Source organism: Coloeus monedula (genome assembly GCF_965178545.1).
Source record: "Coloeus monedula genome assembly, chromosome: 10".
Taxonomy (NCBI): domain Eukaryota; kingdom Metazoa; phylum Chordata; class Aves; order Passeriformes; family Corvidae; genus Coloeus; species Coloeus monedula.
The window spans coordinates 26,623,041-26,642,359 of record NC_138790.1 but is presented as its reverse complement, the minus strand read 5'-3'; the positions used below and the strand labels follow the sequence as shown (position 1 = coordinate 26,642,359).

At 39.0% G+C, this 19,319-nt stretch overlaps 2 protein-coding genes across 2 annotated transcripts; one reads left to right on the top strand and one right to left on the bottom strand.

The window, feature by feature from the left end:
- Positions 1-8: 8 nt before the first annotated feature.
- Positions 9-15,282, bottom strand: HLTF (helicase like transcription factor; the record flags this gene model as incomplete). Its single annotated transcript, XM_082288285.1, is given in 9 exon segments — positions 9-4,851; positions 7,707-7,791; positions 7,795-7,891; positions 8,071-8,183; positions 9,600-9,668; positions 9,670-9,722; positions 12,912-13,052; positions 14,127-14,501; positions 15,090-15,282. Coding segments are annotated over 9 exon segments (1,215 nt in total). The 3' UTR covers positions 9-4,762.
- A 645-nt stretch (positions 15,283-15,927) lies between these two features.
- Positions 15,928-18,407, top strand: LOC309576555 (tubulin alpha-3 chain-like; the record flags this gene model as incomplete). Its single annotated transcript, XM_082287944.1, has 4 exons — positions 15,928-16,183; positions 16,719-16,867; positions 17,204-17,884; positions 18,111-18,407. The coding sequence occupies 4 exons, from the start codon at positions 15,928-15,930 to the stop codon at positions 18,405-18,407; spliced, it is 1,383 nt and encodes a 460-aa protein (XP_082144070.1).
- Positions 18,408-19,319: the final 912 nt, after the last annotated feature.

The window sequence follows — 19,319 nt, the reverse complement described above, 5'->3', positions numbered from 1 at the left end:
TGTCCAGCTTTTAGTTCGTAATTATTTAGAAGTACTTAGTAATTTGCCAGGGAGCTGTTTAGGGCCAATCCCTTTATTAGCTTGCCATAAATAGAGGACAGGGCACTGGAGGAAGTGCCTGCTGAAGCTGCTTGCATTAGTAACTTGAAGTTTGGGAAGAAGATATCTTTCTTTCAAATGACTAAAGAAACATCATCCCTAATGTGAATCCTGTATGCTGAACTTAGTCTTAAACACAACAGTGATCCTACTTTGGCAAAGAGGGATTACATAGCTGCTTAAGTAACTTAACTGCACCTACCCCAATAAGGAAAACTACTCTTTCCATGTGTAAAGAGAGTAAAAGAAAGTGCTTTTTTTGCCACACTCAGGCTACATGTATTCCGAAACACATGGAAAAGCAGTAAAAATAAAGCGCGCTGATGACAGAGATTGGCTGCTATCTGTACTAAGGTGTAGATCTGTCCTTCAGCCAAAAGTCTAAACAGAACAAAACTAGTGTTCTTTGACAGCTATACCCTGCACTAAGAAAATATTACTTCATTATTTCCTAATGAAGGAGGATTTTGGCTGGAATCTAGTGATGGTGCTAAACCTTTAGCCTAGAGATAAAATAAACAATCAACAAGCTATCACCATTTGCTGGTAAAGCAGAAGACATAATATGAGTATAAGGGTTAGTCTGTTTTAACTGTTTTCACTACTTAATTGCTCTAAGATTTAGTTGGTCACCATTTAGGAAAAATGCTAAAAGATGAGGTCCAAACCAGAGTAGCTTGTAGCTACTTAAAAGAACATAGTATCTCCCAGTTGTAACTAGCCCTTTCCTGTATGGGTTTTTCTTTTGCTGTGTTTTTGTTTTTTGTTTGTTTTTTTTTTAACAGGTAAATTTGAAGTTGTGTGAAAGCAGGAGGGATTACTAGTTACAGTCAGTAATGACAAAAGTATACTTTATCAAACAAATATTGGAGAGTTCTGCATACTCACAGAATACTCTATGGAAAATGGTGAAATACTCTCTTTAAGCTAAACAGTCTAAATTTTCTTCCCCTTGTCTGTATTCATACTTGAGAATAGGCACGTTACTTCTTTTTAAGCTTAGTTGGAGAGAACCAAATATAAAAGTATGATACTTATTACCTGCCTGAAAATTTGGTTTAGCATGTAAGTTTTGTTACGTTAATACAATAAGATAAGGAGAGATGCTGAATAAGATGAAAACCGGCATGTTTTTGGTTAACATATACAGTTAGTGAAGAAAGATAACCTGTGAAAATCATTCTGTCATAGCCTCTGTAACTCATACTATGATCAAGTATATATGATCACAGCCTCAGGAAAGCAAAAGGTATGACATCTATACCAAATTCTATGCAGCTTATTTTCAATAAAATGACCTTTTATGTCATTATTTGCAACTATTTCCTTCACAATTGCTGCAGGCAGCTTTTGCAGAAAAACAGAGATCCCTTTTTATTCCTTGCAATAGCATCACTTGATACATCAGGCAGTTTTCTACTCTAATCTGAAGGTACTCAAAGCAGCACTATACTCTAAACATCATTATTCAGAGGAATCACAGCGCTGCTGAGATTGCAACTCAAATATTGGAACTTCATTTGCCTTTATGAAGCCTGTAATCTAAGGTGTTCCTTAAATGGTGACAACTCAGCAACCCTTAAAAGCTTAAGAAGCATTTTTTCCATATACATCTTTATTTTATGTATGGGGGGTGGGGGGAAAGAAGCAAAAAACAAAACCAAAAACCCCCAAACAAACAAAACCCAACCAAAACCAGAATGATAGACTACTAACTCAATATTTGGAATTAAAAATAATTCCAAAAGCTCACTTCTAGAACATGCTGTTCAAACTCCACGAAAGAGAATGCCAAAAGCCAAAGACTACTGACAGATCATGAAAAGCAGAAAAAAAAGGCCAAACAGCCAGAACACCAAGGTGTTTAACCACCCGACTTACTGAACAGCTCCATCAAATCAGACAGGACTTTTCTGTGCTCAGCTTTTACCTCTTTTCTCTCAGATACATTAATGGCTTTCTTAGGAGAGACCATGCAGTGTAGTATTACCTTCAGTAAGTTTTATATGGCTTTGGAACATGGAAGTCATCATCTAATAGACAAAAAAATACTAGTAACTGCTTTCAGTTGTTTTCATAATCATACTAAGCCATTTTGCAAAGTATCACCATATTTTCACACAAGTAATGATGTAGCTTGACTAGCTGTAGAAATGGTTCTCTTGCCTGTGAAATTTTTACTTGTAAAATGGAAATAACAAAAAAACCCCCAAATCTCTCCTTTGTAATTGCAAATGATTTTTCCAGCTTATCGCTTAATATCAAAATCTGAACCAGAAAAACGCAAAAAAAGTTTAACTCACATAAACTCTATGCAAAAAACCCGAACAAACAAAAAAAAAACCCCAAACCAAAAAAAAAAAAAAAAAAAAAAAAAACAAAACAAAAAAAACAACCCAAAAAAACCCCACTCAAAACCCAACTTCAGTCAGGTTTAGCTATGTTTTCTTGTTTTTTTTCAACTTTCCAGTGACAATCAGATACTGGGGTTCATGCTGTCTTCCATCGTTCGTGTCCTTGTAATTCTTTCTCTAACAGACTTAAAGTATGCCTCTCTCCATAGCTAAGGTGCTGGCTCTCCAAAAACTGCATCAGTTTGTTAGTTGGCTTGTTTTTAATTCCTTTCTCACTCCTTTCATTAGCTCACTTTCTCCAAATAGTAGACATCTTCCCTCTATTTCTCAGTCCTTTTCCATTACTTATGTTTGCAATTCATCTTATAATCAGCAGGCTGATATTCTCAGACATAAGAGGTGAAAGGCTTTACAAGCTTTGCAGACTCCATTTCTCTGCTGCCAAGTACACTTCCCAAATCTAGACAGGACCTAAATATAGCAATCTCTGCCTCCAGTTCAAAATCTGAGCATCATAGTGAAGGGAGCAGGATGTTAGGTGAACACATATCAGAAGACCACAATCAAATGGAAAGAAAGGAACAGACAAGAATATTCAACTACTACTCAACTGAGATTCTTCAGTGCTGTTTTTTACTCAGTGGGACATGAACAAGTGTAGTTTACCAAATTCTTCCTCCGTAAATCAAGCAGCATGCAGATCAGCATTCCATTAAGACATATGTATGGCAGTGAAAAACATGCCATTTTTCCACTACAAGAGGAAAAGCAGTACAGGAAAACTGTTAGAAAGCTGGCAGCTATAAAATAATTTGTTTGTTTTAATTTATTTTACAAGGACTAACTCATTCACTGACACGAGTGGATTAGAGTCTACTTTGCATATAGCACAGTCTTATTGTTCAAAGTGTCTACTGAAATTGCTAGATAGCATGCTGTCAATACATGCCTATGATTATAGTATTTTATCAAAAAAACCTTTACTTTTACAAAATCATTGGAGTTCTGTTAAGTAAAACATTAAAAGAAAGTGTTTCGCAAATTTAAGTACTTCCTTTTTACTAATTCCTGGGGAATAATCAACAGAGGAACTCCCTCCTGCACCTGCGTACTATTCAGAAATAGTAAAAATACTTTAAAATTTTGAATTAAATTCCATCTTTGGACATAGCCTGCAAAAATAAGAATTCCTTACAAAGTGTCACTGACCATGTTTTCTGAAACAATCAGTCCAGATGATCTGTTTGTTTATCAGGCAATACTAAGATAGAAACATGAAACTAATTCATTTATAGAGGGTTTAGTCTGAAGGAGAAGACACATTATTTACCTTTTACTACCTTGTCACCTCTAAAATGAGATTAAATACGTGCAAGTTAGAATGCAGGAATACGCATTTTGGTTTTGAGGGGTTTTTTTGTGTTCTTACGCATTGTACTAACAAGCAGCCTTTTGAAGAAATGAACACTGGAAAAATTTCAGGAGTTTGTGTGCTTCTAAATTAACATTTAGGAGCAAATTAGTTTTTTATCACTTATTTGAGGCATTTATATTTTGAACACAAAGACAGCAAAACTGAAAAAATTTTTTTTTGGGATGCGTAACTTGAAGAGAAGTATTATCCAAAATATTAAATATGTTTATGCAAAATAACGCAGGATCAAGGTATAAATCAATCACAGCCTTAATTTCGTTAAATCCCAAAACACTGAAATGAAGATGTTACTTTTCTCTAAATAAAAGTTTAGGATGAGAAATTTAGGTGTTTTGGAAAAAAAATGCTAGGGAGCTGAGTAGCCTAAGTACAGTTACATTATTTAGCTAATGCTTTGTAAACACGAAGAAAAGGGATGTAAAGCAGTTGGACAAAAAGATTTGGTATTTTAATTTTTTTTGTGCTTTTTGTGTTTTAAACATTTATTGGAAGAATTTCTATCTCTTCTTTGCTACTTTTATTAGAAGAGAACCTGTCTTCAATTTCTGTGATGAATATTAATGAGGCAGGCTAGCTGCACTTACACAGCTAAACAAGTTGCTACGACAATAACAAAAGTGTTCTACATATCTCCACGATAATGAGCTGTAATAGCCAGGCTAACCAACAGCTGTGCTGCTACCCCATTTGAGTCATTCCAAATGGCTCAACAGAGACATTTAATTTCTAGTATTAAAATCCAAAACACACTTCAACAGTCACTCCACAATTTATTTTTACTGGTGAGACTGTGATGGCACTATTTTTAAAATACAGTAAAGCTTCTTGGAAAATAATTATTTATTCATAACCAGAAAACTGTTGGGATCATCTTTCAACTCCCCTTAGTAATAACAGCATTATGCTTCTGACCCAGCCTGCAACACCTGTCAAAACACTGGTCTTCTGCAGTGGGGTTCCAAGCTATTAGTAGCAGCAATGAACAAGTTAAATAAACTCCCTTCAAAACATAGTAATAGTGCACACGGAATCACAAAGCAGATATTGTACCATCACCTCTTGAACAAATGTTGCTTGCAGATTAATTACTTCCAAACTAATGTCTTACTCTTTAAGTATCCTGCTATAAAGATAGCTTTGAGAACTTCGGGTTATATATTCATAACAAGCAGGAACTTCAGGTAAATGCTTTAAAAACAGAGTTTGTCAGGAATCTAGGAGACATCAAAACAATCCTGTTATTTTAATTCTGAAACAAACACTGCATAATACTAACTGCCTCTGTACCTGATGGCAAAATCGAAATCAGCTGGACACAGGCAGTTACTTAACAGTAAACTGAACTGTTAAGAAAGCCCACTTATGCTTTCATCAGTATACACAATAATCACCATGTTAGGTAAACAAGAAACTTTGCTGAATGCAAATCGATAGTGTAGCTGTTACTACCTATACTTTGGATGTAACATTAAATATAAGGATCTATGAAATGCCAAGTTTGTGCTCTGCATTTTTCCAGCATGTTTTATCTATCTAGAGGTACAGTCCTACTAGTTCTCAGAGAATAGATACTTAAGTCTACATAAACTGTAATAATGTCCTGTCTCTGATAAAAGTCTCGTGCAGTGGGCTCTCCTTGTCATGTCACCCACATACTGCAAGTTGTCTAAGAATTCTTCTAAGGACTCATTTTAGATTCTAAGAACCTCTGATGCCTACACACACTCAGAGACATCAAGCAGCAAGATAAAAGCCAAACAAGTCTTGTTTCTCCAATCTATGGTAGTAAGCAAAAGAGCAACAAATTATGTATTTGTCACTGCAAGATGAACATTCCTGGCAAGCTAAACTGTTCTAATATTAATCTCACTGTATGAGAACAACATGGTGTCTGGAGGAAAGATGTAGCCCAAACATACAGAAGTGTATTCCATTCTATTTTTGCTGTAGTCAAGAAAGACTGAAGTGTACTACTTTCACTCTTCTCTCATCAGTCCAGCACAGGAAAAGTGAATTGCAGTACTTCTATGATTTCTGCAGTATCTCATACAAAGGATACTGTATTTTACATTGGAAAATATTAAAAAGCCTAAGCCGTAGAGAAACATCTGTATACTTGTGATACTCTCACATTAAAGGTTTGTATTTCTTCCTAAAGGTGAGAATTCTGCATCTATGATTGTATTTAAACAAATAAAATTTTAAAGGGGTGGGGGGGGGGGGGGCAGAGGGAGAAAGTAATCTATGGTTGGATAAATATTCCTCCCTTGCACTGTGGTATTACACCTCTCAGAGAAGGAATGCAGACCTCCAAGCTACAGTTCTACAATAAATCCACAGAATTTGAAAAACTGGTTACTCCACTGGTATTTCTGCTTCTTAAATCCTATTATTGCTGCTAGTGCACTTCAAGGAATGCTAATGCATGACTGAATCTCATTCGGCACTGATTATTCAAGTAGTAAAGGGTCATGTGGGCCCACTGCTCCTCCATCAAATACACATAGTCAACCACTGCCCCTTGGGATGGTTACCCTCACAGGATGGCTACCAGGAGGATGAGAAGATGCTGTTCAGTGGTGTATAAAGGCTGCAATTATATTTGGCCCAGGGTTGTTAGGTATAACTACTAACTGTAGATGACTCGGTGTTAACAATGCTTAGCTTATTTTCTTAGAACTGCTTGCCACAATACAATGAATTCATTATACCTCATTCATTATTTTCACAGATTAAAATTCTCTTGCGGTTTCTACAAGTATTCAGAGAATTGTTAAAAAAAAAAAAAGCAGCAGTCAGACTCGATGGCATTATGGTAGTGTAGATCCCTTCCAACTGAATGGGTCAATGCAGTACATACACAGACAATATTTCTGAAGATGCATTGTGATTCACGAAAAAATTCTTTCACGGCAATTTCTCCATACTCTTACTCATACTTAATTTCTTTCATGTATTACATAAATAGCTTTTGTCTTCATACTGTCAATATCACTGACCTGATGTCCAGGCTAGTACCTTTCCTTTACTATTGGTGGTGACAGATGTCCAAGTCCAAAGCTAAACTATCATTTTGTTTCTTTCAAGTGCAGAATTTGTTTCAGTTTCCAACTGCCAAAAAACTTGGACATTACAGCAGAGGAGTAAACGGGGGGAAGGCAGGAAGTGAATAGAAAAAGCTTGATGTTGTACAGTGACACAGCACATGAACCAATTTTGCTAAGAATACCATTTTGCTATCAATAAAGGTAATTTGCATTTTTATTCCTTACAAATAATTTTGCATCTCTTGAGTGCTTTAATGAAAGGAAAAACTTTCTAAATTTAGGTATTACTAGTCTCCCATGACCACAAAAGGTAACCTCAGATGAATGTCTTAATTTATAAATAAATTCTCAACAATAACAGAAGAGACTAGAGCAGACAAGCACTACATTAAATATATACTGTTCCTCAAATTCCACTTAATGGCTTTTGAAGTCCATAAACAACAAATAGGAAACCTCATTCAAAAGTATCAGGAAGAAAGAAAGGTACGAAGAAGGAACAGATAGCATATGCTACACTGTAAGGTGAAGTACTACAACTCTGTTAGTAGTACTACTAGCATTCTTTCCACTCACAGTAAATAAATGGACAGCACAAATATACAGTGTTGAAACAAGAAGATGCTAGGGAAAAAAATGAAGTCCTATTTGCCTTTTAACAGATACTCGTCAGTGTCATTCATTCTCAGACGGGCTTTCCTTCTGCCTCTTAGGAAAACACCAAAGAAGCTTCACCTAGATTAAGCCATATCATTATGAACAACCCATTACTCATGGGACCCATTAAAAACACTCGGAAAGCTGCTGTCAGATTTAATCCAACTCCACCCGCTTTCACAGACAAAAGCATTATAGTTCAGGACCCTGCTTGGTTGCTTTGGAAACAACAAATTGCTTCCATTCTTTTCTTCTGTGCCACTGATCCATCCAAATGAGTAAAGGCAAACCCCGATTCTCTAAAGAGAAAGTAAAAATGTTCAATTTAACAATCCATTTTCAGTGACAACAGGAAATAAATACATTAAAAGCCTAACCTCTGCTTTGAAATGTGTATTTAAAATTCTGTTTCCTTTAAGAGGTCTTTCTAAAACACCATAAAAACACGTTTATTGAAAATAACATCAATTCTACTTACTTCAAGGGGTTTTCTATCAGTGACAAGAAAGTTGTAAGCTGAGAAACAACCAGACATTTAGCTGCTGGACTATCCCTCTGTAGTTCTACTGAAGCATGCATAAGTGCGTTTATCCAAAATCAAATAAAGCATTTATCCAAAATGAACTTATTCTGACTTGGCTGGAGTCCATTCCTACAGATGGCTTTGATAAAGTTCACATCAATTGAGAGAAATCACTGTTCAATAATGCCTTTTAAATTAACTAATCTTGAATTCTGTGGGTAGGCTTTCTTTTAATTTCCATAGGAAACTAAGGGTTCAGCATTTTTAATGGTCACAAACTACAGGGTGATTGAGAGTGCTTTGGGAAAGAGGATTCACAGCCCATTTTCCAGACACACTTCACATTGTCAGAAGTCTTCAAGTCCCCAGTCTCCAGGGTATATGGAAAATAGGAACAAAGTACTGGAACTTCAGGAAATAAGGCTTAAGCAATGGACGGCCCCAAGGCAAGTGCTCTACCATAGCAATACTCAAGAAGCGAGAAAGGCTTGCCCCACAAATAGTGAGGCAAATAAGGTATGCAAGACCCTTGGCTAGGTATGACAGGGGATGAGGCACCAGAAGCTCTCTTGGAACCAGCATGAGAACAAAAGGAACAAGGAACAGGATTTGAGGCAGAAGAACACTGTTAGTTTTCTCAGTAAGGTTTAGCTATTAGGAGGTAAAGAACTAACTAGAGAATGCAAGTAACTGCACCAGCTAAAAAAAGAAAATAATTAAAATCTTGATTTATTCTAGATCATAATGCCTGAAAAGAGTTCTTAGGCCCCCACAAAAAGATTTTTAGGGAATAAATTTGTAACCAGCATGTGAAAGAACAATTTCTTCATAAAAAGTTAAAAACTTAATGTTTCAGAAGAGCAATCTCAAAACAAAAAGGTCAAAGTACGAGCAGGAAGATACAAATTCTGGCAGCATATGAGAGTGAGGCAAAGAAAAATGATGTGGCAGACCTTGAGAAACAAGTCTACCAAGTAAAATAACAATATCGCAATGTTTTTTCTGATAAGCATTGTATTGAACATATGCCCATTTAGTTTTCCCCTCTAGAGCAGAATATATATTGTTTAAATAAGATTTAAGAAAGAAGGATTTATTTAGATTTTGTTTCCAAAAGTAAATTAAGATTCCAATAAGTTTCAGTGGTTATAAATCTGCCCTATCTTCAGAAACTGAAACAAAAGGCAAAGCTCTTTACCAGAAGTTTTATTTAATTAACACACATCTACATACTGGACAATGACCAGCATCACATTACAACTGGTATTCTTTTTGTCTTGTTTCCCTGCTGCAAAATTTGCTTGTCGTATGATACTCATTTTCTTCTGTGCTGGCTAGACATGCTGGACAGACTTCTAAATAATAACTTGAAGTATGTTATCCATATGCATAATATGTTCAGTATATTTACACAGTTATAGAGTATGCTCTACAAAAACCATAATGAAAGCTAATAATGAAAGCTAAATAAAACACAATAGCACCTCTGAGCTAGATATCCACTCCTGATCAGGCTTCTTTCCATTACTGGAGCCTATTTCCTCCTCTAGGGGACCATTCCACCAAGTTGTCTACTTGAAGCTCATTCCTACAGAGAGGGTGTTTGGCTATGAAAAAGCCCAAACAACATTAAAAGAAACATATTAAATCTAGTTATTTATAGTGAATGATAAATATCACCTTTACAAAGCACCTTTTATGCATTTATTATATTGATGTGAGTGTAAAAAAATCCTCAAGGATTCATTCTTGTCACACACTTTGTCATTTCTGACATGACAGTCAAAATATTTCATTTGCAAGAACATTAACATTACATGAACACTACACATTTTATAAATACTCAGCTTTCCTTAAAAGCGAAGTGCTCTTCTTTCTGAGCATATTTATATTGAAATAAATAGCTCAGAGTTTTAGAGCAAGGATATATTTGGGCTACAGGAGTAAGACTATTTAAAATATGAAAGAAATAAACCATCTTTCAAAGACAATATCTTTCTTAGTTACAAACAAAGAATGACCTTTTACCCTTTTTCTTCAAAGCCTGCACAGAAATAATAGCAGCCTGATGAAATATGCTTTGTCAGGACCAGACACGGCGTACCTTCTCTTTTTCCCCAACAGACACATGAGACATAATTTAACACCAAAAGCCTTTTTCTCTGAAGTATATTCTAGGTAAAGCAAAATTTATACAATAGCACTGTCATAGGACTACTCACAAAATGTAACAGAAGACTGTGTGCACTGTACAAATGGACAACTTCGTGAAGCAAAAATGACAGACGTGAAAAACTTCTGCCTAACGGAGCAACCCTTTAAAATTACAGAAATCTGGCCACGGAACCAAGGCATCTTTAGAGAGGCTACAAAGCAGACCTCACAAAGCACATGAATACTGGGGGCTGCTAATCTGGAATGAGTCACTAGCCAATTAAAGAGACTGGCAGTCATAATCTGATATTTTAATTTATTGCAGCAGTAAAGGCATCCTTTTGAGAGACAGAATCTTAAAACAAATTTGAAATAACAGTTTTCCAAATGTACTGAATGAATGAGCCATTCCTGATTGGCAGTGGATGAATGAGCCATTCCTGATTTGGCAGCAAACCAAAAATCCTCCAGTGACAAGACAAAATAAATTAATTCTATTAAATGTGAAAAAAAGTTTTCTGGAAAAAAAAATCCTAACAGTGCTCATAAAGACATTTTTTAAAAAAAAAAAAAAAAAAAGCTCGCATCTTTCTGCATCCCTTATCCACTTTAGTACTGTAATTGTAAACAAAACACAAAAGTCAGCTGAACAATGCCAACACAGATACTGAAGACTAACGGTAAATGCATATGAAAATGACAAAAAATGTCTCACAATGAACAGCTAGAAGAAGAAAAAATGTTTGAATGCATATCTGGCAAGCTTTTATAAGAATGCAGTTGATACACAAAGACGTTAGATTACTGTAGAGATCTTACTTCTGCACAGGATCTTTACTTACTTGCGCAACTCTAAATTTAGTCTCAACAGAAGACTGAGATGAAGGTAGTGTTAACTCTCAAGCTGTTAAGTACTAAGAAGTTTTTCCAATCTCGGTAAATGCTTTTAGGTTAGCATGAGAAAGATAAAACAATTGCCAAATTCGTAATACCATGACAGGCCAAACTTTTTACTCAGCAGTTTTGTGTTTGCAGCTTCACATTTCATGTCTCACTGATGATTTAATGCTGTCATTTGTATTCATAATGGCAAGCATTATCTTGCCTGGAAGAATCGTGTTTGAACCCAAGCTGCTTTGGGGAGAGGGTATGCAGTTTGTTGGTCTCCTTTGTTTTCAAGGTGATACCTAAAGTGCTTTCCCACGTTTTTTACTAGGAGAGATTTGCATTGTAGCCATTCAGGCACAGGAACTACCCGGCTCAGATGCAGTATTAGGACTAATACCTATCATGTGGAAACAGTGAATTCCGCAACGCTGGGATTTAGATGCATGTCAGAGTTTTGGCTAAAAGCTGCAAAAACCTCCTTGGCAATTGATTGAAATCAGGAATCATTTTGAAGGTAAGAAAGGCTTATTCACTCACTGTTTTAGAAACTTATGATAGTTCAAAAGAGCAGAATGCACACTCACCTCTGTTCAGGCTTCACTACTATGAAAGCAATCTATAGATAACATGGGGTTGGACAAAGGCAGTAGTTCTGGAGATTTCATGGTTCTTTCTATGCAAAACATAGTAAGTAATTTGACTTTACATTCAAGTAGTATATAATGATGATAATTTCATCACATCATAACCCAGTTTATTTCTTGCATGTTAAAAGCACCAGAAGGTTCAGTAGAGGCACTGACTGCTACAGACACATCAAGAACCTCTGCACTGGGAAAAGGCTTCTGCAAGTGCTCTTTTCCTTCATTAGTTTCCCTCAAATTTCTCAGGAACTCTATAGAGTGGGATAGCTGCATCAAAATTTTGTGTATGTGGCAGTGGAACAATGTCAGTCCAGAAGCCAGACAGACCACACTTGCCACCTCTGTCTTCTTAGGTTGACTGACTATGCACAAGCAGGGACTAATCTATCCCTGCTTGTTCCTAATAAAGAACACCACCCAGGTTTATGCTAACATTTGCAGCTCTATTCTGGCTGAGGAGGAGGCAGAACAATTCCCAAGAGTAAATGCAGCAGCGCTGGATACAGATGGTGAGACTACCATGCCATTATATTGCCCTAGAAAGAAAAGGGCAAACAAAAAGTATAACTTAGAAGCACACAAGAAAAATAAATACTATGGTTTTCAAAAGAGCAGTTAAATTATACTCATCCGCAAGTTTTTTCTGGATAGAGCCCAGAGAAGGGCCATAAAGATGGCCCACTGTCAAAGTTTATCAGCTTGGAAGAAGGAGTGTAGACATGATTTTAATTCAACAGTCCACTTCCAATACACAGCTTTGGTCTCTTTTAAGCACAATAATATCTACGTGCATCACATCACATACAAGCAGTGAAGAGGCACCCAGCCATATGGAGGCATACAACGGTGCACACTTTTACCCCAGGAGGAAGGAAAAAGTAAGGTAAGAACTACAGAACAAGCTTCTGAAAATACCGATGGATCTTACCATTGTTCAGTTTGACAGCTACTCTCTCCATAGATTGACTTCAGGACAATAGTTTTTAGAAGCCAGCTGATAACTGTTTGCACTCTTCACCATGATTTAAAAGAACAATAGCCAGATGGCCTTCTGGTGATAGCAGTTCATTGCTTTCGAATAGCTATAATGACTTTTAACCATAGAATAACCAACTTGTTCATTTATGAGGACTTTAAAAATACACAGTTTACAAAACATATGTGCACAGTGTGTTATCACAGGAAGAGTCAATGATTCCAAGCAAACTGCACGTTCTTCATCTGAACCAGAGCTCAGAACCAACGATTTTACTCAGTAATGCCTCATGCAATTCTTCAAGAGTTTTATCATTTGCAAATATAGAAACATACTTAAACCCAGAGATTTCCATACAGGAAGCACTCTGAGCTCTCATGCATCAAAACAGTTCAATTGATCAAAATGCAGTCAGAACAGTTGATACACAATGAGGATACAGCCTACAGTACATAAAAACACAAGCTGCCCCATACTACAGAAAATTCTGACCTATTATTTCAAAATATATGAAGAGTAATCTTACTTGGAAAAATGGTAATTACAACTTAAAAGTACCTCAACACAATGCCTAATGGGAATAAGCAATTTTCATATGGCAGCTGTTCAAGTAGCAACAATACTGTGGACGTGACACTATTTATAGTTAAGATTACTTCGTATTTTAAGTAAAGAAATTCAAGTCATACTCAGTTAATAATTAAGCTCTAAATAATTACTGAACAATTTTCAAATAATTTTTCCATCCTGTATTCTTCAGGAAGATAAACAACAACCTTCTAAAAAAGGTTCTGACCATATCTCATTGATCTTGGGTATCCTGAAAAATCAACAAGGGTTTCCTTCTTGTTGTCTTACAAAACCTGTAAATAACAATAATGTTCAAAGGGGTGAAGTTGTTATATTTTGACCTATTTCTTTGGAATACCCTAGTATTCTTATACTTCAAGAGCAATAAATTTCTTTATTTGGCACTTTGACATTCTCAGACAGTAATATTTCATTCTGAGCATGTAAGCAAAAAGGCACCTGTCTCCTCCCCCTTCCTCAGCTGGTTTGAGGAGTTAGTCACACAAATTCCAGAAGTGCCAAAGTGAATCTGCCTACTCAAAAGCAGGGAATGGAAAGTGTGCTCACTGCTCACGGAGTGGTACTGTAATGACAATACCACTCCAGTTTTGTATTTCTATCAAGTAAATCCCCATTGGGAAAGCAGATCTGTATCCTTTTACTATCAGGAGAGACTACAGGAAGTAGTACTTTTGTATCATCGTAACCAGTATAGATCACGTTTACATATTAAAACAGCTTAGCACTGTGGTACCACTTCATCTTTACTCAGAGCCTACGTAGCAAAGCCCGGCACCGCAGCGGGAGTTTCCCGCCTCGAGAGGCCCGGACGCAGCCAGCCCCGGCCCGCGCCGCTCGAGCCCCGCCCCTGGACACGCCCCCAACTGCTGGCAGTCTTCCCCCTCGCCGGGAGAACAGCGCCCTCGACCAATCAGAGACCTTCCCTCGCGCCCACTCCGCGCGGGTAATGGCCAATGGGAAGTCAGAAGCTGAGGCGAGGGGCCAATCAACGGTCTTCGTTCCCGCGTAGCCCACGCGGGTAAGGGCCAATGGAGAGCCAGCACTTGAGGCGAGGGGTTTGAGGCGGTTAACGGTCGGCAGTTGGTGTCGGTCGGTGGCGGCGACGGACGTTTTGTGGCGCAGCCGGAGTTCATCTTAGCAAGGCACCATGGTGGGAGACGGGATCCTTGCGGCTGTGGGGGGAGAAGGCATTTGGAGACGGGATCCTTGTGGCTGCGGGGGGAGAGAGGGTGTTTGGGACCGCTTCTGCTGCGGCACCTCAGGGGATTTCATGACTGCACGTGCTGCGCCAGGACTCGCAGGCACTCTCTGCTTGAAGTCACCGCGGTAGCTCTAAGGCAGAAGCGTTGGGGAGAAAGAGAGAAATGAGTGTAAAAGCATATTAACTTTAGAGGAGGCGGGGCATAGAAACCGGCCGATAGCTAGCAAGACGAGATATGTGCAAGGGAAGTCTGTTCGGAGCAGGCACCTCCCGCGCGAAGACGCGAGGGACGAACTGAAAGCTGAGCCGGGAGGCAGGGAGATAGCGGGAAGGAGCATGGTGGCCACCGGCCGGATCTATCCGCCGCTTTTAGGCCGCCTTGGTGCGTGAAACCGTAGACGGCACGGCACGGCACGGCGCGCGCTCCTGGGAGGGCGGCGGTGAGGGACGAGGCGGGTGGCGCGTGCCGGGAGCCGCTCCCTGAGTGTAGCCAATCAGAGGAGGAGGCGTGGCCGGCGACGGTGAGGGGCAGAGCGGGCCACTCGCTGGGCGTAGCCAATCAGGAGCGGGTGCGGCCGGCGGCGTGAGGGGTCGCGCGGGCGGCGCGAGACTCGTGCCGGATCGGCGGGGGTGGAGCGGAGGCTGCGGAGTTTGATGAAGCTACCAAGGAAACGGGGAAGAGCAGCCCAGACACCTTGCTTTTTCTTTCCCATCTCTGCTTTTTTTCTAGATACACTCTAACAGTAAACTAGAAAAGCAGCTTATTTCCATCTCAGGTGTAAGACAATTGAGGTATTGGGAGATTAAACATACATGGCACAGTTGCTTAGAATCAAAGGAGCGAGCTAAAAGGGGGCATATTACAATCGATTGGGACTCTAAGACGATTTCACATAGGAATATGTATGAAAAAAATATGTACGAATTGCTAGGGCCTAGATAGTGCTATGCGTAGACAGGAAAATGTAGTGAATGGTCCTGTGCAGGAAAGATGATTGCAACAGTTACCCAGTACGTGGTCTGGTAACACGTCAAGGAAATTGGGGGGATATTATCTAAAGAGGTCTTCCAAAGACTAAAAGAAGGTGAAAAAGAGACTAGGCTGAATATTAAAGAGGGAATATATATGCAGCATTTTAAGGAATAATGAATTTGTATTCACCTATGTGTGCATAGAAACTATGTTGTCTTTAGGATCTTCCAGTATTCTCAAAGTCAGTGCAGGTCAGCTAAGGTGAGTAGTGTCTTGCCAGCAGCAGACAACGTGTTCTCTTAAATTGTCACTTAAGAGCAAACAGGGAATATTCATTGCAGAAAAGGAAGATCATAGAAAGTACAACCCATGGGCAGGTAGCCCCATGTCTCATTATCCTTCTCTTTTTACTTTGCAGCGTGAATGCATATCCATCCATGTTGGTCAGGCTGGTGTTCAGATTGGCAATGCATGTTGGGAATTGTATTGTCTTGAACATGGGATCCAGCCTGATGGTCAAGTGCCTAGTGATAATACAATGGGACGTGGAGATGATTCATTTAACACTTTCTTCAGTGAGACGGGAGCCGGTAAACATGTTCCAAGAGCAGTGTTTGTTGACCTAGAGCCAACCGTAGTTGGTATGTACCCAACATTAAAGGTCTTAAGTGAAAAAGTGAGGATCCGTTACAGATTCCCCACTGTCTTACTTTGTTTCTATAGAACACTACAGATTTTAAAACGTGTGTCTGGATGCTGTTTTGACATTTGAGGTTATTGCTATTTGAAAGAAATTACATAATGGTCTACAGGTAACAATATCTGGAAAACAAGAGAACTTCTTTACGATCTGGATCATCTTTCCAGACTGCTGCACTGCATACAGAGTTTCGTTTGAGTGCTGTCCAGTATCATGTCTGTACCTGTAATGTAGTTTTCTGAGTGATCTCTGTGTTCATTGAGTACAAATACTGCTTTGTGTGTGCCTGATGTTTACCCTGAAACAAAGGGGCAGAAGTAGTGCCAACTTCTTAAGACTCGTCAGACAAAGCTGTGTGTAGTCAGAGATGCTGTCTACACTCTTTTGGCACACGTGCTTTGTGTGTAGTCACTAGGCAGCACACACAGAACTGAACAGGTCAAACTTATGATGAGGTATTGTGGGTTTTTTTGTAGATGAAGTACGTACAGGCACGTATAGGCAGTTATTCCATCCTGAGCAGCTCATTACTGGGAAAGAAGATGCAGCCAATAATTATGCTAGAGGCCATTATACCATCGGAAAAGAGATCGTTGATCTAGTGCTAGACCGCATTCGCAAACTGGTAAGGATTCATGCTGCAAGTTAGTATTTAAAATAATTGATGCAGCTCTATAGCTAGCTATATTGATGGTTTGCTGGTTTTTTGTTAAGAATTTTATGCATAGTTAATTGTTCAAAACAAAATAAACCTTTTATTTCCTTGCCTGCCCTGGGCCCCCTTTAAATAAAAATTCAAGCAGTTAAATCAGGACCTTTCAAGAACACTGTTTTTTTTATTTTAACAATGTAAAACTAGCTAACTTATGACAGAAATTATTTTGAATGATTATTTTAATAGTGATTTCTCCAAAACCAGCAATAACTTTTTTTTCTCTCATTTTTTTTCAACTCATTATAGGCTGATCTATGCACAGGGCTGCAAGGCTTCCTTATCTTTCATAGTTTTGGAGGAGGCACTGGTTCAGGGTTTGCATCACTGCTCATGGAAAGGCTGTCTGTTGACTATGGCAAGAAATCTAAGCTGGAGTTTGCAATTTATCCAGCACCACAAGTTTCCACTGCTGTAGTGGAACCCTACAACTCAATTCTAACTACCCACACAACATTAGAGCATTCAGACTGTGCCTTTATGGTAGATAATGAAGCCATTTATGATATATGTCGTCGTAACCTGGACATTGGCCGTCCTACTTACACAAATTTAAACCGATTAATTGGGCAAATTGTTTCATCCATCACAGCCTCACTGCGTTTTGATGGAGCCCTCAATGTAGATCTGACAGAATTTCAAACTAACCTGGTTCCATACCCACGAATCCATTTCCCCTTGGTAACATATGCCCCTATCATCTCTGCTGAAAAAGCATATCATGAGCAGTTATCTGTGGCTGAAATTACCCACGCATGCTTTGAACCAGCCAACCAGATGGTCAAATGTGACCCTCGCCATGGCAAGTACATGGCCTGCTGCATGTTATACAGAGGCGATGTTGTGCCCAAAGATGTCAATGCAGCCATTGCCACTATCAAGACTAAACGTACCATTCAGTTTGTGGATTGGTGCCCAACTGGATTCAAGGTATGTAGCCTTTTAAGTGCTCGATATCTAAATGATTAGGAATTGTGTAGTCTTCAGAGGTGACAGTCATACTACAATGTTGTAATCTCCCTGTTAAATATTTTGATAAAGTGCAAAATAACTCTAAGCTATTTTATTTGTAATCATGGTGATTTTTGATTGTTAACAGAAATGAGTCTTTAAGCCTTAGCACTGCTAAGGAAAGTTCTCATTTGTTTTCTTGAAGGTGGGCATTAACTACCAGCCTCCAACTGTGGTGCCAGGTGCTGACCTTGCCAAGGTGCAGCGGGCTGTGTGTATGCTGAGCAACACAACTGCTATTGCAGAAGCATGGGCTCGGCTCGACCACAAATTTGATCTCATGTATACTAAGCGTGCCTTTGTGCATTGGTATGTTGGGGAAGGGATGGAGGAAGGAGAATTTTCTGAAGCCCGGGAAGACCTGGCTGCCCTTGAGAAAGATTATGAAGAAGTTGGCCTAGACTCGGTAGAAGCAGAGGCTGAAGAAGGAGATGAATATTGAGAAAACTAAAGCCTGGAAAAGTTTATTTACCAAAAAAAACCAATTGCAGAACCCTGTTTGTTTTCAAATGTGTTTCTAAATAAAGTTCCAGAGATTATACTGCTGCTTTTTCTTCTTCACTATTAATGTGTATATTCATGAGGGAAGGACCATTTGAGATGGCAGGTTTTGGTAGTGGATCTGTTACCTGCTTTAAAAGTGCATGGTAATTTTTACCTTCCGACATAGGCCTAGTAAAAAAAAAAAATTTAATATCCTGTACCAGTATGGTCACATGAATAAAGCTTTAGAGACATATGGAAGCAGCTCTATCATGGAACACTTGGCTTATGTAAAAAGTGCTGAACCCGTTGGTTAGAGCATGGTGCTAACAGCACCAAGGTTGTGGTTTCAATCCCCATACAGGCCATTCAGCTAAGAGTTGGACTTAGTGATCCTTGTGGGTCCCTTACAACTGGGACTATTCTGTGAAATAACTAGGCTTTTGTTTGGGGGGTTTGGTGGTTGGGGTGTGAATTTTTTTTTTTTTTTTTTTGGGTTATTAAGAAAGAATTGCTGTATTTAAATACAAAAAAGTCTCTGGTTTTGACTCTGGGAGACTGAAAGAACCCAGGTTTCAGCAGCCTAATGCATTAGGCACGCTGCTGCCGGCGGTAGCTGCTCCAAGCCGTGCCCGAGTGAAAGCCGATCCGCACACAAACCACCGACCAAACACCCGTCAGCAAGGTCTTCCATTTATCAGCCACCGTTCCCAGTCCGTCTCACACTCCTCAAGGATCACTTCCAGTTCATCTTCCCCCTCGAGAGCGCCGCCAGTGTACAGCGCTGCTCTGCCATGACCGAGGATTCCCGGCAGTGCTCACACAGCACCGGAGTCACGCTAAGGCCACACCGAGCCCCGTACGAGGGTAC